This window comes from Portunus trituberculatus, chromosome 20 (genome assembly GCF_017591435.1).
Source record: "Portunus trituberculatus isolate SZX2019 chromosome 20, ASM1759143v1, whole genome shotgun sequence".
Taxonomy (NCBI): Eukaryota; Metazoa; Arthropoda; class Malacostraca; order Decapoda; family Portunidae; genus Portunus; species Portunus trituberculatus.
Genome location: NC_059274.1, coordinates 92,501 through 115,843, shown reverse-complemented (window position 1 = coordinate 115,843; position 23,343 = coordinate 92,501). Strand labels below are relative to the sequence as shown.

The 23,343-nt window shown below is 37.6% G+C and overlaps 2 protein-coding genes across 9 annotated transcripts in view; one reads left to right on the top strand and one right to left on the bottom strand.

Moving 5' to 3' along the window:
- LOC123506767 (adenylate cyclase type 9-like) overlaps nt 1-20,664 on the bottom strand; it is a 78,166-nt gene extending 57,502 nt beyond the window's left edge. For 3 of the 5 annotated variants that reach the window (XM_045259091.1, XM_045259092.1, XM_045259093.1), the window contains exons 1-4: nt 20,414-20,664; nt 18,165-18,390; nt 6,623-6,848; nt 180-326 (exon numbers count right to left, since the gene is read on the bottom strand). In XM_045259091.1, the coding sequence (XP_045115026.1) occupies nt 180-326; nt 6,623-6,848; nt 18,165-18,346 (555 nt within the window). In that variant the 5' untranslated portion in view covers nt 18,347-18,390; nt 20,414-20,664. Of the gene's footprint in view, nt 1-179; nt 370-6,622; nt 6,849-18,164; nt 18,391-20,413 lie in introns of those variants that run through there. The other 2 variants (XM_045259090.1, XM_045259094.1) reach the window with 2 other exon arrangements.
- Nucleotides 20,665-21,374: 710 nt separating this feature from the next.
- Nucleotides 21,375-23,343, top strand: part of LOC123506766 (WD repeat-containing protein 19-like) — a 78,592-nt gene continuing 76,623 nt past the window's right edge. For 3 of the 4 annotated variants that reach the window (XM_045259088.1, XM_045259086.1, XM_045259085.1), the window contains exon 1: nt 21,376-21,742. Coding sequence is in view for 3 of the 4 variants with exons in the window: in XM_045259086.1 (XP_045115021.1) it covers nt 21,728-21,742 (15 nt within the window). In the remaining variant the exon portion in view is untranslated. Of the gene's footprint in view, nt 21,743-23,343 lie in introns of all 4 variants that reach the window. The other variant, XM_045259089.1, reaches the window with a different exon arrangement.

Genomic DNA, 23,343 nt, shown 5'->3' with positions numbered 1-23,343 from the left:
TTGACAATTACAACCACTCCTAAGCATATCCACTCAGCAGAGAACATATATGAGCATCTCTGATAGCATACAGATGATAGTGAGAATTAAAGACTACTTTAGCCACAGTCTGTATGACTCCAGCTCTCTGGCCACACAGCCCTGTGCCCCAAGCTGTACACAATGCCTGGCACACTCACTTCAATACATATGGCAAACATGCCCACTGCTGTGAGGTCTGGGCCCACCCGGGGAAGGGCAGAGGAAGGCTGGTGGAGGGAGTAGGGCAGCAGACTCGCCAGGATCAGGGAGACAGACATCACCACAGACACCAACAACTGATGGCTCTTGGAAAGTAGTGAAAGTGCACATTTACTGCTGTGCAACAAGCTATTTTCCAATGAGAATAAAAGGAAATACAGTACAACATACCTGTTTCTACCATACAAATCCATAAAGAAAAGGGAAAATTATCAAGACAAAAAACACATAACACTGGTAATGTGACAATTACAGTAAATCTATTAAAAAAAGTCATATTTCAGAATATGCAAAATTAAAACAAATACTAAGCCCCAACAAGAATACAAATAAATAAAATGAGCAACCTATGTATATGAATCACTACATTAAATTATGGCCAATTTTAAAACAAAACCACAGTTGTTAGAACCATACAGGGTGACCCAGATGTCAGCCTATTCTGACAAAAAGGGGTTTATTAATATGGTCATCAGCCACTCAAATACAATAAACAGTCCATAAATAAATTTCAGACAATAGGCTTTGAGTTCATCTTTTAAATAGTGTTTCAAAAAGAATAATATTAATGTTGACAATTTCTTATACAAACTCAGGGCTATATAAACGGTTACTTTTTCACATTTGTTTATCAGGATATTGTACATTTTAGAACTCTTAGTATCTGGGTCACTCTGTATAGGTGATAGCTCTTGACTACATACTAATATTTCGGGGATAATTTTACTTAGATGACTTTCACTTTTATTGACTTTCTTATCTACTAGAAAAGTCAACAAATGTTATCATCCAACCTAACTACTTTTAAATGTCTTGATATAAATTTTATATACAAATGTTGAGATCAATTGCTTTCTTTGTTCATATCACCAAGAACAATAAAAGTTAAAGTAAAAAAGAAAAAAACTTATTGCAGTCATTAATTGAACAGCTTCAGTTTAATAATAACTTCAACAATGCATCATTATGTACTTGACTTACCATATTTCCATATTTCACTACACAGAATTGGCAAACTACACACTGAGTTCATGGTTTTCCAATGTTCCTTGTATTTGACATATGTGCATATTTCTTTACATCGAAATGTTAAGATTGTAGAGTCTTGCATCACATCTCCATTGTCACACATTGTTTAGTATGCAATTTTTCAAATAAAAGATAAAACGAGTGCTTAGTGAATGTTTCTTGCATTTGCTTTTATATATATATATATATATATATATATATATATATATATATATATATATATATATATATATATATATATATACTCAACCCTCTGCTATTGTGCCTAATTGGTGCATCTATCACTGCACAATAGCTGAAATCATGATAGCCAAAGTGAAGAACCCATGGTAATTATTCAAATTGACACAAGGACCCCCAAGCTGTCATTTCTTGTCACTTTTTGCCCAGTTCTTAATGCTATATAATAGTATGAAAATGAAGAAATAATACAGTATAAAAAACTTACCTAATCAAGAATCATAATAACAATATAATAAGAGCAATCATATCAACAACACAAATAAAACACTCCTTGCTATCGCCAGACACTTACCATTTTTTCTGTAGGTGGTGGCCCAAAAGCCCTTGCTGCTGTTCTATTGCCATGTTCCTTGACATAATCTACCACTTGTAATTTGTAGAATGTGTAGCTCAATTTATTTCATCTGCTTCCATAACAGTGATGGTTTTGATGAGCTTTGTTCTGATTATGAACTTATTATTGTTACTCACCAATTAGATGGGGTTGAGTCAGAGTGGCGATCAGCTAATATTTATAAACATACATCACAGCCTAACACGGTAGATTGCTTTCATTTTTATAATAATTAGTTTTTAAAGTGATAATACTGGTAATGATAACAATGACAGCAGTAAAATAATGATGCATCCAGTTTGGGTAGGTAAAAGTACTGGAAAAAGGTACGTCCTATGTGCCGTCAAATACAGTACCTCATTGTGGACGATTAGAAACTAAGGTGGATGGCTAGATTGGAGAAATATGAAGAACTATTTCACAACAAAAGTATATAGAAAAAACTACCAAGTGACATCATAATGCGGAAATTTTTGAATGACAGGCGCGCGATAGCAAAAATTTTGTGAGCGATATAGAAATATGTGCAGGTTTTTTAACCCCTTCAGTACTAGGACGCCCTCTTTTACCTTGAAATTTTGAATATGATTACAACATTTTATTGACATTAAGAAGGGTCTATGAAGGTCAGAATATTAATGACCACAGTCTTTGCTATTTCGATACCCACATAAGTTTCTCAAGCTCTATAAAATCGCCAAAAAGTAAGCAGAATGAATATGGAAACGCATCATGGTACTTAAGGGGTTAACTATGCATGATAGCAGCAAAATGTGATTGTAGCAAAACATGACAGTGGAAGGTGCGGTAGCAGAGGGTTAAGTGTATATGCCGTGTTTCTGGGGTCTCTGTTTTGTTTTCCTGCTCATCTCATACAGTAACTGGGAAAAAAAATCACATCACCTAAGCCTAATGCAGGCATGACAAAGTATGTGCATCCCTGGATATGTCACAAGCACTCCAAGAATGTATCTTATGTTGAAGGAGTTAAGATACAGATATTACAACCATTTAGGGAAGCGGTGGCTTAGTGGATAAGGTGGTGAGTGTGGAACTGGGCAGACGTCTACACGTAGGTTCGAATCCTACCACATGCCACTTTGAAGTTATGCCATTTGTCGAGTGGTTTAAAGTTACCTACATGTCACCATGATACCCTGGTTCTAGGTGGTTACACCAAAGATGAGCTTGGATGGTGATCTGGGCCCTAATATGGGTACCACTTTAAATAAAATTGCCTGCGCCATTAATGGGCGGAAGGTAAACAATGCTTCCCAGGTGTACTCAAGTATGCCTACAGGCACTATAAGCCATAACATATATAAGTTCTAGTAATAAGTATTATACACCATATGAAAACTTGCTTTATATGATAGCAACCTCTTAACAACTCAGTTAGCTACTAAGTCACCCATGCTAGCCACTCCCAGCCGTCCTCTTATCTCTCCTATACCCTGCCACTCACTAACAACTCTCATGCTGATATATACTGATATATACTGATATACTGATATACACTGATATACACTGTAGCCGGCATTAATATAAATATAATTATTATTACAATTATTATTAGTTTATGTTGATGTACTTTTAATTGTTGCCAAACTCAAAACTAGTACTTTTGGTAACACGCCAACCTTATATTTCATTAAACTAAATAGTTAATTTTTGACGATAAAATGGGATTTCCCACTTTATCGTACAGAAATAATTAGGTTCCAATGACAAACTATGTAAAATTAAAGGGCGATAATTGAACCATGAAAAAAATTAAGATTCACTGTACTTCCGTGCAGAGTGAATGAATGTGTTCTTGGAATATATTGTATAATGGTGAATCATATAACAGAAAATACCTGTAGTTGTCTCAAAATATTATATTATGATATACCCATTGATTTCCCATACTTTTAGTACTTCCAGTATTTTTCTGTTGTAACCTACTGTGCTATTTCCTGATAGTTTTTCAGTCTTATAGAGCAAAATAAAATAATCTGGTGTACCAAGCTCTCATTTTTAGAGACTTTAATATAGCAAAAACCTTAAAACACATTTTACCTCACCTCTGCACAAGTTAACGATTCACAATCAAAGTGCAGAGCAATTCTTTAGCAGTTTTCTTTGTAAGAAAAAGAAAAATTTGTGGCTGAAAACAAATGATACTTGAGGGTGCAACAGTGCTTGTATCTCCATGTCTCTAAGCTGTGTCTTGCCATACCCAGAACAAGGTGTGCCTTTAGACTTAAAAAGAAAAAACTCCTCAGAATGGCCACTGTCCATTTGCTAACATTGTTAGGTCTCTATGATAGCAAAAATGAGTACACCAAAGAAAAATTTGTTATTGTTTGGGGAGCAAGAGACAATGTCATTAGCAGACTTTGAATTTTCAGTTAGGAAAATAAACTGTTTTAAGGGGGCATTATATGCTCATGGTTTCTTGAAGTCTACTACCTAGAAGAGATATTATAACATTGATTTGAGTTTTCTCAATTGGGCAACAAAATAAGTTTTGTCATAGAAATACAAATGATATAAGATACTGCATGTTTATAACCTTAATTCTACTATTAAAGTGTTTGTCATAGATACAGATCTAAAAATACTTTTATTATTTTGCTATCTTGGTATGTAATAATAGAATAAAAAAATATATATATTATGTGCATTAGACTAACTTTTCTGTGAAATACCTTATATTTCAGTGTATAAGATGACATTTGAACCATCCTAAAAAAGAAACAAAAAGGGTGTCGTCCTATACACCAAATACAATGACAATGATGATAAAATTTTATGTGAAATAACATTGTAAATAGACCATCTGTTGGCATTGCATATAAATAGGTGAAGCAGAGGATTGAAAATTTCCCCCCATTTTTTCCAAAGCTATAGGAGGAGCTACATAAAGATCTTCAAGACATGGTAGTGGCAAAGAAAGGCAAACTGGAAAAAATGTAAATCTTTCCAGCTTGCAATGTTGCAGGATGACAAAGCTCATATACTATGTGTGGAAAGTCTTGACACAATGGAGCCAGTATCATTTAATTCCACAGTATGTGGTTGAGGCTCACAACTACCAGGAATGCAAGATGCTCTAATTCTTTTGGAACACTATCTGGCAACCATCTGTGCTCAATCAAGCACAATCACCAGTGTGTGAGTCACCTCAGCTGTTCAGCTGATATAGAGACTGGCATACAAAGGCTAATGTGCTATTACTTTACTTCCTCCCACCCTCTCTACATGCCAAAAATGACTACAAGCAAGGAAAAACATATGGAAATGCTTACATTATACAAGGCTATCTATGATCTCCCACTTATTTCCACTCAAACAGGAGATAAACTAAGGAACACATTGTGGTTAGGCCACTATTTCAGGAATGCTGGTGAAGCTATTGCACTCACAACATTTTCCTAGTCTGGCAGGACTTGTAAGGTTTTTTTTTCTTTGATTTTCTTGCTGTCAGCCTTGGTTCTTTACCAACCTGCCTGCAGGTAAGTGCACAAGTTTTCAGAGTAGTCTTACGAGGCTTACCAGACTTGGAAAGTTGGATGAGTGCGGTAGCAAGGCAAGGGTTTACATCAAGAAAAATTGATCATACCACACACAGTATTTCAACATCTTCCTCCATCCAACCTTTTTCAAGAAAGTGTATAGAAATACCTGATGGGCATTTTTTTAGGATCAGTTTTAAATTTTACGCTAAAATATTATATTATCTTATTAATGATAGAACAATTGAGGCCTTTTATTCATTGTACTGGTATGTACAGTACATCACCATCTCAGTTGTCTGGTGCTCACTGACCGAAACTTTGCCACAGATAGTTTGGTAGTTTGGGTGTTGTCATATACTACCAATATCATCTAATACAATTAAATTCACACTGAGATTGGGGGGTCATCTTATTTGAAAGTCATCTTATCTTCTGAATATAAGGTATTATACTACATCTGGTGAATCTGGCAACCATAATTGAAGTTGGTGATATCTCCCACTCATCAGTGACATACATAATGACAATAACAATTGTCTATGCATTCATGTGTTTGTCCAGATTCACCAATAATAGACTTGTCATGTATCCTTAAAATTGCTCTAACAATTAAGAACCTCTCCTATGACATAAACTCCCTTACCTCACCTTCTATTCTCATTGCAAAATGGATGTAAATGAAATAAGACAACATTCAAAAGCATATACCATGGAAATACTACTTATCTGTAATGAGTATATGTAATGACAAGATAGGAGTGTGAAGAAGAATGAAAGTATATGGGAGAGGAGATATAAGCACCTATGCAGATAGTGTAAATCTAAAGAATAAAGAGGAAAATTAGCAAAGAAAATGTAAGTGAGCATAGTTGAAGATACTAATAGGACATAAAGGCCACTTGCAACATGGAATGATTAGATAAAAAGAGTACAAGTGTAAAAAGGTTATTACTACGGGCAGAGTGCTTGAACAAGCAAGGAAGCAGAGGGCAAAGCTCTTTTGTTATGTCCACACCTTTGGAAGATACTTGGAGAGTGAGTCACAAAAGAGATAGGCAGATGGAAATAGAACTCAGTTGTATCAGTCCTCAACAATATTCAATTCAGCAACCCAGAAAGACCAAACAAACTTCCTGCGTTCTGCCAACCCATCCTACATCCCTCTCCTTTGCTTATTACTAACAGCTGTACATAAAGTAATCCCCATTGCTTCACTGCTTGTAACAGTAAGAGGCCCCTTTATTGAAAAGTACAAATTGAAGTTGAAGCTAACCGTATAACTTTTGGTTCTGGTGTAAATGAGCTGAAAGAAGGCGACTACTGCGAAGGTGAGTGCCACTGAGAGGCAGGTGGGCCAGTGATGGGTGCGGATGGATGCCCAGTAGATGGCCCACACCAGGCTGTTGACCAAGATATACAGCAATGCATACTGAAACCGCAGGGTCAGGGTGGCATGGGATGATTGTTGGTACTGCTCCTCAAGAATGTTGCTGTCAAACCTGCAGAAAAGTGTAATCTTCAGTCATTTGTTTTCATGAACTCTAAAATACACACACCCATCATTCTGTTTATTAAGTTAATGGATAAAGAAAAAAGAGGAGCTTTAGATTTTCAACAATACATGAAAAAAAGAATAAGATAAGAATATAATCAGAGACTAAACATGGAATAATATGAAAATATGAATGTATATGAAATGTTGACTTTTCAATCTTAAAAAACTATTGCTGAATGTTCTAGATGGAATAGTAGAAAATTAAAGTACAGTAAGCCCCTGCACTTGGTGAATTAATTAGTCTGGCGAAACTACCGCCAAATGCGAATTTCGCCAAACACAAGTTCTTTATACCATATAAATTGCCTAAAAAATGCCTAAATAAGTCTTTGGTCATTGCCAAAGTCTCTCTTTAGACCCTTAAAATACTATCTTTCAAAATGAAATAAAATCTTTTGCCTTCACATATTAGAACACATGTACAAAACAGACCAATAAACTAGCATTTGTGATGCTTTTCTCGTCTGTACTCCCACTTTACCACCCGTTTCCCTCGCCCACTTTTGTTCTTGCCGCCACCCCCAGTACCACCTGTTGGGCTGGTAAAGGCCAGAATTCATTCCCACACTAGCAGAACAGAGGGTAGCACAAACAAAATGGCTGAAGGGGACTCTCACACTGTGTTCTGATAGGTTTAGAAAGAGGTCTGACGTCACAGGGGAGTCGCGTGGTTTGCCGTGCAGGTGCCAGGGGACTGCCAAGTTTGAATTCAAATCGCCAAGCATGCATTCGGTGGTCTGTGACTGAGATTTGCCAAGTGCAGGGGCTTAGTGTAGTAATATTAAGGAAGAAACAAATGGAGACTAGCAAATGAAAAAATTTAAAGAAAGATACATACAAGAATAGAAAAAATATACCATAGCAATGAAAAAAAAAAAAAAAATCATGCAATGATAGAATAAAAAGAGAATTGCTGTGCAACCTCAGTGATGTTTATAGGAGAGACTTCTCTAAGTGGTGAGCTTCTACACATATTTGATGCATCATGGGAAAAGCCTCTACAACAGTGGTACCAAAACTTGAGTATGTAAGGAAAATCCTAGGGGGAGTAAAGTACTTTGTCTAAACATTATTCTTTAAAAGTATATATGTATATGGTGGAACTCCTCCATGATCAATGGAGATGAATAACAGATGGATATATACAGGTATACAAAACCCTTGCAAGTTTTGTGCTATCCAAGCTTCACAAGTCTTGTGTTTGGTGGTTTGTCTTAAATTCTTACCATATATCCTGGGCTACAAGGTGATTATGTATACAAGACAACCCCAAATTTTTTTTGAGAGAAGTTTAGGTTCTGCCCTATTACCACTATATAAGATGACTTCCTTTATGGTGGAGAGAGCCGCTACTTGTATAGTTGGTCAAAGAGTAAAGGAGTGCATCACTGATAAGCCACAATATGAAGTGCTTGTTCAGTGGCCGGTTGCTTCACATAACCACTTCAACATGATGACGCGTATTTTCCATCCTGGTAGCACTCGTGACATATTCAAGCACATGCATACTGTGTCATGGCTGCATTATGCTAAGATTATGTGGTTTTTTTTTCCCTAGATACTGTAAGAGATCTTTCAGAATGTTGGTGGTATATGATGACATACTTGATTTTCATCACTTATACGAGGATAAGTATCAATGTGCCCTGCTGGTGAGAGAGAGAGAGAGAGAGAGAGAGAGAGAGAGAGAGAGAGAGAGAGAGAGAGAGAGAGACCCCCACATCCTCTGCTCAGATACAGCGTCAGAAACCATTTTCTATTTATTGCATGAAGTGAAGAGGTTAAGGATGTTAATATCATGGTAAAATTCACTATCCCTGTTCTGCAGTTCCAGGTGTTTCTGAACTCCAAAATGGCAGGAAAATGCATTACTTTCTTTTCTTGCTACTAATGGTCACAGGTTTATTGTTGGGGCCTCACTAAGCCATGGAAAGCTGTAACATGATAGGCTTGGGTGGTCATTCTAGGTGTGGGGTGTGGGCTTCACAACATTCCTCCACTATTGCCACTTCGACACAGATCACAGGCTTGCCTTCATTCTAAAAACTCCACTTTATCTCCTTTATCTTCTGTCTCTGTCTTTCTTTCTCTCCCTGTTTCTATATAAATTGGTGTATTTCCAGAATTATTTCCGATATCTTTTAACTTTTGTTCCACATCACCAATGAAGTAAGAATCAAGGCATGTTTTATGTATAAAGATCTGCCCCCATTCTAAATGTGGCATATGAGCATGGGAGTGTGACCTTGCCAATACCTCCAATTGACCTGACTCACCAGTCTATACAGACAACACGCCTTTGTTTTTTACCACAACGATGATGTAGATAAAAGATTTGAATTATTTCAGAGATACACTAATATATATAAAAACAGGGAAAGACACCTAAATGGCCTAAAGTTTAGAACAGTGGTTCCCAAACTGGGGGAAATTTCCCCCTGGGGAGAAATTTGCAGTTACCAGGGGGAACTAATTATACTACCTACTAACTAAAAAAATCTCAAAGTCAAATCAAAAGTCCTTTTATTTGTTACTAACCGCTTTCTATGGCTATGCTTAGTTATTATTAACTGCTCTCTATCCACTTTACTCTGTAACTATAAGTTTATCAGTATATTTGTACATTTGAAAAATAAATTAGTAAATAGTTTCAGTGTGTTTTAACTGGTCTTTCTCTCATAGACATGAAGGGGGAAATCTGGATGGTTGAACTGGGTGCAGGGGGAAATGACAGAAAAAAGTTTGGGAACCACTGGTTTAGAATGACCTAAGTACACGATTGGTGCCAAAGGCATTGGCACAGTAGCTTTTTCTCCTGTAACACTCAAAAAAATTAATATAAATATCTAAGGGATGCTTACTAGCCTCTAACACTTAGTGAAGAGTCCTTTCTTCTTTAGACAGCTATCCAGGTGCTGAAAAAAGGATTCAGCTAGTCTTTGGAGCATGGAGAGTTCCAATTTGTCCCAAATGTTTTGAATCTTCTTCATGAGCTTTGGCCCAGTTGCAGTGCTACATCCTCGTTTGTCGCTACATGAGGTAAATCATTAAAACTCTCTCAATAAGGGACAATGTTGTTAACAATCTCTCACAAGACTCAGCTTATGTTCTCTCCTCTCCTCTTGCCTACTTAAAACTTTATTTCTTTTATGGATAATGTCTATAGCATCTACTACAGGGTCATCAACAAGCTATTTTGTGATGAATAGAGTAGCCAGTCTCATGTGGGGAGGCCATTTATAAACTATCCCAAGTGAAGGAAGAGGGCAGGATGCTGGGTGGTAATGTCCTGTGAAATACACCCATTGTTACATAGATATATGGGGCACAGCAGATATTGCAGTCCTAACCAATTCTGAATTCAATGATGAAGTTTTTGCTTAGACACTAAAAACAATCCTTTGGCTAATCAATTGCTTTGATCGCATCTTTGTTTTTATTAATGTACTACTAATGGTGAACTCAGCCATGGTGACTATGCCCCACCATAACAAACAGATATGCGAAACAGGTAATTATCAATCTCGGTTGGCCAGTCGGCTGATCAGGTCCAGTTTTTTGGTTGATAATCTATCTATTTTTTGGGTACAAATCTGAATTGTAAAAGACAGTATGTATTGTGTGCCATAAGAAATCATGAACAGTGCATCTGACAGATGAGGTAGCATCCCAATCAGTATTGCCACTACCAGCCAGACTGAAGTAAATTATGACAGCACAGAATTTCTTTTTAATATCAAGAAAGCTATAAAGTTAATGGTGAAATGTTGACTACAGTTGCTACAGTGAAACATGGATGGAGGATGGTTCTCTCATAACTTGAAGCAGAAATGAGATGTGGTGGGCTCAATGCAATGCATGAGACAGCATGTAGCGGCAGCTATGGACTCATTGCTTCAGGTGGCCAAAATGTTATCCATCCATGAATATGACATTGTCATTGCTACAGATATGGTATATCTTATTGGAGTCTCAAGGTAGCATGCATGATGGCAATGATAAGTACACATAGCTGATATGTGTTAAAGCAAAGTGAAACTCATGGTGATAATGTGCAAAACTTGAGATGGTAAGAATTTAAGACTAAGCACTACTCTCGAGGATTGCAAAACTCAGATAATGCAAAACTACTCGAGACAGGGGTAGTGTAGAAGGCTACCTAAGCATATACGTGTGGTGTGCATAGAGTAAAAGGCCCAATTAAACAGATTAACCAAAAGTCACAAATAAAGATAATCTTGATCTTGATGATATAAATGATTCAAAATTTCTCCTGATCCAGGCATTAGTACTTGCAACTCCTGTACGGATGTTAATAGATATATATATATATATATATATATATATATATATATATATATATATATATATATATATATATATATATATATATATATATATATATATATATATATATATATATATATATATATACAGTGGTACTGATATACAAAATACATATTTAATTCACTCTGCGACGATCGTTGCATATAAAAAAATCATATATCAAATAAATTTTTCCCATAGAAATTAATGGAAATAAAATTAATTCATTCTAGTGATACGAATCTACCCCCCCGAAAAAATTTACATGCTTTAAATACAAACCAAATATCAATTTAATATAGGATAAACACAATGTTTATTGTATGCATGATATAAATGTACTATATTGCCCAAAATAACAACTTAACCCACAAAACTCAGGACACATCGATAGATGTTCATCACGGTAGACTCGGGGCAAGTCAATAGACGTTTAGGCATTTATGGGCTATATTTTGGCTATTTTCTTCCCATTTTCTTTGCTTGTGAGCTGGCAACATTCATCAGGAGTAAACATATGCTATACGTCACTGTGTCACCAATTCCTACGATGGATGGTGGGAGTGACTGTGATTTCATGGTGTCTGATTCCGCCACCTCTCCCGCGCACCTTACTTCTACACCTCGGGTCTCTTGCCATGTTGCGGGGAGACAACTTTTGAATAAGTGGTATCAGAACAGGCGACAGGAGAGAGAGAGAGAGAGAGAGAGAGAGAGAGAGAGAGAGAGAGAGAGAGAGAGAGAGAGAGAGAGAGAGAGAGAGAGAGAGAGAGAGAGAGAGAGGATACAAGGGGCCCGTTTTCTATTGCTCTAGCCAAAGCCGCTGGACCCGATCGGAAGCAAGGACACGGACACCGACGATACCACCTCATTCAACCTGTGATATTTTGGTAACCATAGCATCTAGAGACTTCTGGTTTTTTGCATTGTAAAGAGGAAGAGTTGCTTGTGGGCAGAGCACCATTTGTACTCACTCGTTCATTGAATTTCCAAGTGTAATCAGTATGTGAATACAGGCTATTTTGTGTGTTTCTTGCCAAATGTCCCCGAGTTTTAGGGGTTAAACATGCATTCATACTTACCGATGCTGTGATAGAACTTCGTATATGTAGTAGGGAGGAGGAATTGGCAAATTACCCATGCCTTTCTATTGGCACGCCACATGACCTGGAGTTTATGTTTTAACACCTTGTGTGCTTTAAATGGCCTGGGGTTCTCAGAATAATACACCAACAATGGTTTGACTTTATAGTTACTACTAGCGTTAGCGCACAGGGCCAAGTCACAGATACGCACACCATGTTCATATTTTGCAATTATCTCGTGTTTCATATCCACTGCGAGACTCTTCTTAAGTTTCTTCTTTTCAGCTTCCTTATTTTCTTACTTTTGCGACCCATGATCACATGGTCTTGAGTTCACAAAACTTAAGAAAAAATACACACTGACGAGGAGCACAAACATATACAGTGGAGACTCAATACTCAAATGTCAAAATAGTCAAACTTTTCAATAGTCAAACACAAAAGTTCGACTTCATACTAAAAAATATACCTATGAGTCGAACGTCCATCCATGTGGCTATAAACAAAAAAAGGCTTCATCCTTCCCGCCGCCCCACGCACCCCACTGGTCCACCACAGCCAGTTGATCCTTCACTGTCATAAGTATAACATTGTCCCGCGCTTTCATCCTTCCCGCCGCCCCACGCACCCCACCTGTCCACCGCAGCCAGTTGATCCTTCACTGTCATAAGAATAACATTGTCCTGCGCTTTCTCTCCGTTCTTTTCTTCTTCTTTTTTTTTCATTTAGAAGCTTACAATGGCACAGAAGAGGTTTGTTGGTGGTGAGAATAACCCTACAAGAAAGAATGTAGTGACAACCATCGAAAGGAAAAAGGAGATTATTGATAAATACGAGAAAAAAGGAAGAATAACTGATCTTGCAGCTGAGTACTGTATGGCTAAATCTACAGTAGCCACAGTTTGAAGAAGACAAGAGCTCATTAAAAGAACTGATGTGGCTATTAGTGTAAAAAGGCAATTTAAGCAACCTGTGGCAGTGGATGAAATGGAAAAATAGTTGATTGGATAAACCAAAGGCAGATGGCTGGTGATTCTTTGTCAGAGGGCATAATTTGTGCGAAGGCTAGGCTGCTGCATCGTGATCTTATTTCTGATACTATATTTGATTCCAGTGATGATTTTAAAGCAAGTAAAGGATGGTTTGTGAATTTCAAGAAAGAACTGGAATTCATTCTGTTGTGACGCACGGCGAGCCCGCAAGTGCTGACAGAGTTGCCGCTGAGTAATTTGTGCCTGAATTTAAGAAATTTGTGGATAAGGAGTGCTTAAGCCCATAACAGATCTTTAATTGTGATAAAATTGGCCTGTTTTGAAAAAAAAAAAATTACCAAACACGATCTATATAACAAAGGAAGAGAATTGTTTAGCAGGACACAAGCCCATGAAAGACAGGCCATCCCTGCTTCTGTGCATCAATGCTAGCGGCGACTGGGAAATTAAACCACTGCTTTTTTCTAAACTTGGGTTTGGCAATGGCTGGAACAAATTACCTGATTTATAGGTATCAATAGTCGAACCTTTTAATACTCGAACAGCCATTTAGAACGAATTAAGTTCGAGTAGTACATGCATAAAGGATGAACAACGATACACAACGTGAACTGAATGTTCGGGTGGACATGGGTAGATGAGCGATGCTGTGCCACCTACTGATGGTGATTCATATGTTAAACATATCTTCGTATTTCAAGGCCTAAATCATATGAAATTTTTCATTGTACAGTAATTGCCCACGTATCCGGATCGCCACTATCCAGAATTCGCTACTATCCGGAGCTGCCCCCAAGTATTCAAACCTACCGCGCGAGCAATCCCTCGATCCCACTAGGCAGCAGCACTTAAGGCGGCGTCACACTAGCACTTTTTCCGTCGTCTTCAACGATTTCCGTTGGTTTTTTACTGTTCCGTCAATTCTTTCCGTCGTCTTGAGCCAGACAGAACACAACGTTTTCTTCTAGAGTCAATTTTGAGTCAAATTAAGATTTATAGTTTCTAACCAAAACTTTTATAATAAAATTTATTTTCTTGCTAATTGGAATGATGCTATAATCTCAACTTAATATCATCTCCATAAGTAGATGTAAATGTATTTGTGTGTGTGTGTGTGTGTGTGTGTGTGTGTGTGTATATATATATATATATATATATATATATATATATATATATATATATATATATATATATATACAGTAAGCCCCCACATTTAGTGATCCTATTAGCCTGCCGAAACCATCGCTAAATTGGAATTTCGCCAAATTTGAATACTACTTTAAATAGGGAAAAATACCAATCAGTCTTTCGTCCGCCCAAAGTCCCCATTTCGAGTCCCCATTTACAGTTGCAACATCGCCACCTTCACGAGAATCAGCATCCCCCGAACCACTAGTGGAGGCCATGGTGATAGCGAAACTCGCTAAACAGGGAGGATGGGAGCACAAAAAATTAGTTCACACGCTGGATTAACACACACAATAGCTCAAGTGTTGAGCGGGAATGCCGGAGGCACTGTGGGGCTGACGTCACGGCCAAACAGACACACGATGGCTCAGAGCGAGCGGGAGGCGGGACAGAATGGCACAGTACATTCGCTAAATATGAGAGAAAATCGCTAAACTTGAGGGCTTGGCCTTTTTCCAGACAGTCGCTAAATAAGGGTTTCGCTAAATTTGGGGGCTTACTATACAGTAATACTCTGCTTAACGAACAGGATAGGGGGTGTCATAGCTGTTTGTAGAGCAGAAATTTGTTAAGCAGACGTAATTTTCCCATAGGAAATAATGGAAATAAGGGGGATGCATTCTGGAGTGGTCCCCAACATACCACATAGGTAAAAAAAAAAAAAAAAATAATATATATATATATATATATATATATATATATATATATATATATAATTTTTTTTTTCTATTAGCTTTTTACAAACCTTGCCCCCAAGAAAGGATTGTTTTGTAATGCATAAAGTGAAATCTTATATGAAATACCAAAAAATAAAGCAGAGATGAGATGGCCACAGACGAGGCAGAGACTCACGGTGACTTGGCCGCTTCTTCTTCTTCTTGTGACCCTTTTAGCTTGCGTGTTGTCTTTCACCACGATATCTTATGTTTCCACTCCTCTATTGCCTGCCATAATGGATATCATATCTTAGTATTCATATACACTCATGCCATGAGGATAACCTGGACTCTGTGGCACTGAGTGATAGTGAATTACTAATGAAATACTGCAGCATTTCATTAGTATTTCACTATCACTCACTGCCATGGAGTTCAAGTTATCCTCATGGTATGAGCGTATATGAATATTTGATGTTATCTAAGGCGTGCTTGATGTTATACGACTTCCACCATACTGTGATAGTGGGCTTGCCAGGCCCATCTGTGCCCTCTATCAGTTCCTGCATGGTTTGCCACTGGTAGTAGGCTTTAAGTGTTTGCCATGGTTATTATGAATATGTTTGTGCTTACAATAAATCCTTCAATATTCCATTTATTCATCTAATTAGTAATGCATGTAAGTAATATGTAATGCATTTAAAAAAAAAAAGGGAGGGAGGGGAAGAGATAACAGGCTCCTAAGGTGGTCAAGTTAAAGTCAGTACTGTGAGTGGAGGGCAGGTGTGGCATGGGCCCTCCCGGATGACATGAGCGGATACTGTATCTGAGAATTTTTCTTACCGTATATCGAATTGATGGCAGTAATTTCCAAATACCGTAACTGTGAATTTCCCGGATAAAGAACTACCATATAATATATATATATATATATATATATATATATATATATATATATATATATATATATATATATATATACATGTATATATATTGTTCCAGCCTAGCAGCAAAACGTGGTTCAGTTGTTTGTTTACATTTCTCTGTGAGACGCTCCAAGGCAGAACTTCCAAGTAGCAAATGGCCAAGATGAGCTGCTCTGTCATTTATGAGTGGACAAAGCTGTCTGAAGTTTCTCATAAAGAGCATTAAAGGCTAAAAATAGCAATGAAAAAATAGCAGCAGCTGGCTGGGGGGCTGAAGGGACAGCCATGTTTGTTTACAGTTGACAAACGAGACAAAGAAAGTTGACAGAAAAGTACCAGTGTGACGCCACCTTTACTGTTGGATGTACATCCCACCACCCCTTGTACTACTTATGTATCATTTTTTGTTCCAGATTATACATTTAATGTGCTTTCATTCATAGCTTTCTTACACATTTGGGTTATGTACATGTTTTTTCTCAATTTATAAGGGGTTGGGAGAGGAAATTCCGTGTGTCCGCCAGGGTCTTGGCTGCTATAATCCGGATATGCGGGCGATTAATGTATATATATCTGACTTATACGAATTCCCCACCCCCAAAAAAATTAAAGTCAGACTTTAGGGAGATGCAGGATTTATTTATTTAATTTTGTGGGATTTAAGATTTTGGGATTACTATTGTATCTCCAAAATCTTCAGACCCTAAATTACCAGATGGTATAGTTTATTTTTTGATAATTAAATACCCTTCCCATCAGGAAGCCATTTTTAAATGTCTTGTGTGATTGTGTCATAGCCTGACCCACACCCTACACAATACATGGCCAGGAGTCAAGTGTGTCATTTAGCTCTCTAATTTTTGCCTGACAGGTATAAGTTGACGAGAATTAGAATAAGAAACATCAAGAGAAGACAACTAGAAACAAACAAACAAATGTATTGTTGTGAGACAGCTGGACTTTCAATTCTGGCCTCCCCTCTCTCCTCCATCATTTGTGTATCTCCCCCTCAAAGACCCTGCCTCACCCCATCCCTCACTGCCAGGTTTCTCCACCTTCTCTGTATATCATAAGACTGTTATGATCTTTTCAAACATTTTTTATATTTTTTACTGCCTTCATCATCACAACTTTACATGACATGGCTCTCACAATAATACTACGTACGTATCACAAAAAATTATGTTGAGACAGAGGTAGAAAGCTATACCAGACAAACAATAAATACCTCACTATCATTATCTCACTTTAACACACTAACAATGACTCAGATAGTGTCCAATTCAGCAGTGAAAGAGCAGATTGCCATGACACTGCTGATGGCACCTTCCCAACCCTCACATTTTCTAAAGAAGCAGGTATCTTATATGTTATCATTTTATCATGCTACAGAAAGTCATTATTGTATACACAATCATTTAATGTGCTTTCAATCATTGTTTTCTTACCCATTTGGGTTATGTGCATATTTTTTCTCAATTTATAAAGGGTTGGGAGAGGAAATTCCGCCTATCCGGATATTTTGCGTATCCGCCAGGGCCTTGGCTGCTATAATCCGTATATGCGGATGATTACTGTATATAAAAAAAATTGTGCATATGTTGGGGCATTCGTATCTCCAAGTATTATTGTATATATATACATAATATCAAAGTATCTTGGAAATAATTTTTTTCTAGTGTTCCACGCTAACAACGAGCTTGAATGAGTGTATGAAGGGACAGCGTGTTGGTTGTACTGGTGGCCACATCATGGAACTAAACCAGCTGCAGAACTTGATTTTCTTGACATTATTATGTTATCCTAAACAATATGTGTATTATGCAAAAATAACTAAGATTTTTACCTCATGCTATTCCAATGTCATACATTCTAAACACCAATAAACTGAGAAATCCCTGTATTTTGTAGAAGCACATGACACAGGAAAGATGATGCTTCTATCCAATCCAGACCTCTCTCCAAACAATTTGGTAAGAAAGGAAGAAATAACATGTACTAAATTTGCAAGGATGCTTCCAATAGTAACTGTGGATACAGTTATTTATATTAAGACACATTTCAATGCACTTTAACCTATGCCTTACTTGGGATCCCACCAGGTGGAGGCAGCACGCTCAAACAGCAGGGGGCAACAGCTGCGGCGACGGCGAGAGCCTAACATAAGAGCATGTAGATTGGGAGTGAGGGACAACCTAATGGCCTCCTCCTCATCCATCACTCCCTCCCGCCCTGCTCCCCCTCCTTGGCCCCACCTTCCGGATACCATTTCACCACCAATTATGTTTTGCAGGGTAGCTCTGTCAAGTGTCTCTGTGGAAAAGAATGAATTTTAATCTTCTTAATAAATAATTATTACACAAAATCTCTAACTCAGTATGTGTATACAATTCCTCTCCATCCACTAGCCATGCTTTAACAAGTAGCTACATCAGAGGTCCAGCATCCATGAACTCACTACTAATAAATTTTAATTATGTATAAACTGGTATAGTTACTAATGGATTAATATTTCTTTTCAACTGGTATACTACTTAATCAATACTTATTTTCAAAATACATATGAATATCTAAAATCACAACATTTTGAGCACAACTGTTATTCTAGGTTATACTTGAGGAGTTTATCACCATTCTAGTAAGTTATTTTCTAGTAATTATAAAAAAGGTATAGATAGCTAATAAGCATTATTACTTTTATTAACATATGGTGGTGCCAGGTTATTTCCTTAATCTATTCCATGACTCAGGATGCTACCTGGTTTTAGCACATCTTGAATCTTTATTTTTCTATTTTTCTATTGAAATCAATGGAAAATTAATTAGTCTGAATTAGAGGAGAGATACCACTTACAATGTAAATAAATGGATATAGAATGATAGTAACATGAGGTATCAGAAAAAGAAAAAAAAAATGGTTAGGTTGGGTTAGTCCAATCCGTTAAGCAAAATTTATTACTACGAGGTCCGTTATCACAAGGCACCACCGTAATAAGATCCCACTACCCACAATCTCACCATAACATCACCTTCTCATCCATCACCTTATCCTCCGCCTGACCTCCCAAGGGCAACATTCACCTTTAGTGGATGTTCTCCTATGACGATGTCATGAGAAACACAGTGGCCGACAGGACAGCAATAGAGGCACACACCTATCCCTCCCCTACTGACTTAGCCACTGACCAAACTGACTTTTTAAGTGACCTCAAGACAGCCTGCAGGCAACACAGGGACACTACGATGACTGACACCTTACAGGTGTTGCCAATACTATTCATTCTTAGGTGAACTTTAAGTAGAGCTCCAGCCTTTATGTCAAGAATTCATTGCTCACATTCGCTCTATTATTGACTTTGGTAGCGGGTTATGAAACACCAGTTATATTGGAGATTTGCAGTTACTTGAATTGCTTCAGAGACAGTGGACCAAGAAAATTGATGGTTTTGCTGATTTATTCTATGCTGAGAGACTGTCCAGACTTATACAGGATCGGCTTCTTCGTGCAGATTTGATCATGATTTAGAAACTCATGAATGACAGAACTAGAGGTTATCGTAAAAAGATTTTCTGGCCACACTACTCAACAGATGTCTGAGCTGGCTTCTTCTCTATTCATGTCATCACTCTTTGGAACTCTCTTCCTGAGGAGGCTATTTCATCCACCACTGTCCATGCTTTCAAACGACACATTGAAAATTTTCTTGGTTAACGCCTAGCTATATGAGTTCTGCCAGTTGTTTCTTTTCCTGATAGTTTTGTTGCATCTGAAATTAGCCAACCACCAGTTTTTTTTTTTTTTAATCGTAAACCTCACCACGATCTTGCTACACAAGTCCATCCTGCTCCACCGCATTTAATCTGAAACTGTCATCGCGTACTGAACCTTTGGGGCACTAAAGGGTGTGACGCACAGCTTGCACGACCCAAACAAATCACCAAGAAGAATAGTTGTTAGTCTTGTTGGTGATTTGTTGTGGCCGAGCAGGCTGTGCGCCACAACCTCTACTGTCCCAAAGTTGCGGTATGCAGGTACATTTTAAGGTTAGATGCGGTGGAACAGGATGGACTTGAGTGGGAAGGCCCTAGTGAGGTTGAGGGAATAATTCCTGGCGGTCCTCAACTCAGATGTTCTGGGACAATTCAAATAATATAACCACGCTAATATATATATATATATATATATATATATATATATATATATATATATATATATATATATATATATATATATGAACTACTGGAAGATATTTTGTGTTACCATACAATTTGCAGATAGTGTAATGAGGCACCACACAGTCACCGATATTATCACCACGGGTATCCACTCCCTTACCTTATGCATCGTCCTCAACAAACAGGAGGAAGGACATGTACAGGAGTTTCAAGTGCCAAGGGATGCAGGGCCGCGACCTGAGGAGGCCATTTTGGTGAGCCGCGGGGTGACTCGTTGCCCCACACAACACACCACTCTCGTGATACACTTGGTCTACCTCTGCATCATCATCTCATGTATTTATACATTTCACACACACGCACATACACAGGAAGAAAATAAAACTTTGTAACAAGGAATCTATAATGGTATTCATGAAACGAGTCGTGTCGTGTTTATAGGTGGGAAATTTAAAACGATAAAATAAACATAGCACATTACCTACTACCTACTATCAGTGAAATACAAAGCAGGCACCGGAGGAAAGCATGTTTTTGTTTCATAAAAGTATGTATACAGAAGCATCCAACAAATACAGCCTAATATATAGTTCATATGCACGCACATGTGTGTTACCTATGTGAACCATACTCGTCACACTTCATGATACAATCTTAACATTCAAGACATGATTTCTTGGCAGAGTACAAGAAGACTACCAAGCAAAACCTTATTGTGTTATTACCTAGTAGTACACTGTACCAGTCATTCCATTACACACACACACACACACACACACACACACATATATATATATATATATATATATATATATATATATATATATATATATATATATATATATATATATATATATATATATATATATATATATATATGCCTTAGAAAGGCAGACTGATGAAGATTTGAGGTGTGAGAGTTTGGTGGCTGTGGTCAGGCAAGGACTATTAGATTACATTTTCAGGTGAAATTGTTGATAAACTGAGGCAGTAAGTTGTAGCAAGTCTGTGGTGCTGAAGCAGGCCGTGGTGAGTGCCAGTGTCTGGTGGCACTGCGGCAGTACAGCAGTGCAGCGGATGGCGGCTGGCGCTGGAGCCTGCTGGGGGCGGGGCTGGGCGGGGCGGGGCTGGGATATGTTTGTAAACATTCCAGCGCGGAAATGTTGAGCTGTGGCTGTGGCTGGTGCTGCTTGTGGGTGTGGGTTCCGGAGTTTGGGTCCGCTGTGTGCGTGTGGCACCTGTTGTAACACTTTGTAGCAGACGTTTATTTGTGTCCGTGAAAGTACTGTGCGTTATTGTGAATGGTAGTTACAGCCATGAGACGTTATCCTAACGATATTAACCGACTAGTTCAGACTTTGTCTGTTTGTAAGGAGGTTGACACTGTCCAGTGTTATTAGAGTCTGAGTACTTACCAGATAACAATATTTTCATAAAGATATACAGACTCACACCAAAGCAAGAGCAGCTCAGCATGTCATCTTACAAGGTAACAGTTTACTAATGGTTGCTACTACTGGAGAAAGGATTTAGTTGTGTCTCTAAACTCCATCCAAGCTTTTAAATTTGTTATTCATTATTTTTGGATCCTATTTTTTATGGAATGATCTCTCCTTCCACACACCTTCCTTTTTTAATCAATGGATTTTTATTTGTTTATATTACATTAAAGTAACATTATAAAGTGACTAACAAACTGATTTGCTTGGGGTACATAACTCAGTCTTTTATTAAAATACATCTCCAGTAATTTCTTCCCTTGAAGACAGGCATACCCGCAGAACTGGGCCATCCACTTTATTGTCTTCATATGTTACCTTCCTGTCTGCATAACCATAGCAATAAGCCAAATAGCCAACCAAGTGAGGAATGCACCACTAAAGTAGACATTTTCTAAGACCCTCTTGTTTACTAATACTGAAGAAAGCTATCAGTCTCACTGAGATTAAAAAAAGGGACACCAATTAAAAGTAGACATTTTTCTTAGAAATTTTTCTTCTATACACTTTCTCTCACAAATTATTCTCTTAGTTTTAATGATAAATATGTTTTTCACAGAACACAAAAATCCCTGTGCATTGAGTTAGGTTAGTTTTAGTTCGAATGTATCAGTGGTTTTGTATGGATAAAACAAGAAAATCTTTAGATTTAGGAACAATCCCTAGATCTAGAAATTTTTCCAAAATCTAGGACATATTCCTGCAATCTAGGGATTTTTGTGACAGTCAGGATTGCCTATTTTATGTTCTAGGCAACAAAATACAACCATTTATGCAGTCCTTATTATTTGATGTCAGATTGATGCTTATCTCCATATTTACCCATTTTTCTAAGACATTTTTATTCTATACACTTTCCCTGGCAAATTACTCGTGTAGTATTAATGCTAATTAGTAAATTTTGTACAGAACATGAAAATTCCTCTACTAAGGCTAGGTTTAGTTATAGTGCAACCACTGTGAAGCCAGGGTTGTGGTGTGGTCAGTAAGGGTATTCCCCTGCCTGCAACATTATTATGCTTCCATTACTCTGATTGGTAAATGATGATCTGACACATTAGACCTTGTATGGGGGAGGAGAGGTGGATGCATGTGCATGCTTTTGAACTCCATGTGGTTATAAATTTCATGTAGCTAGTTGAGTGATACTCTTGTATTTTACAGTATATTGTGATTTTGTTTCTACACCACCTAAGAGGTAAAAGCCAAGCATGTGACCCATCCCAGGATGGGATGCACAAAGTTAAATCTTGTATGCAACATAGAAAACAAGACATGAGGAAGCATTAGATTTTTGTCCACCACTGACTTGTGTGGACACTTCTTCTTGTAACCCCGTTTTACCTTGTGTGTTTTTCACCTCAATATTTGTGTTTCCATCCCTCTATTATCTGTTATAATGGATATCATACCTTTGTATTCATATACAGTACGATCATGCCTTGACTCTGTGGCACTGAATGATAGTTGAGAGAAGCTCTATTCCTTCTCAAGGAAAAAAGGAACAGGAAGAGTTTTTCACATATTTCTCTGATCCACCCATCCATCTTAACTCCTAAACATCCACAATGAGGTACCATACATGATGGAT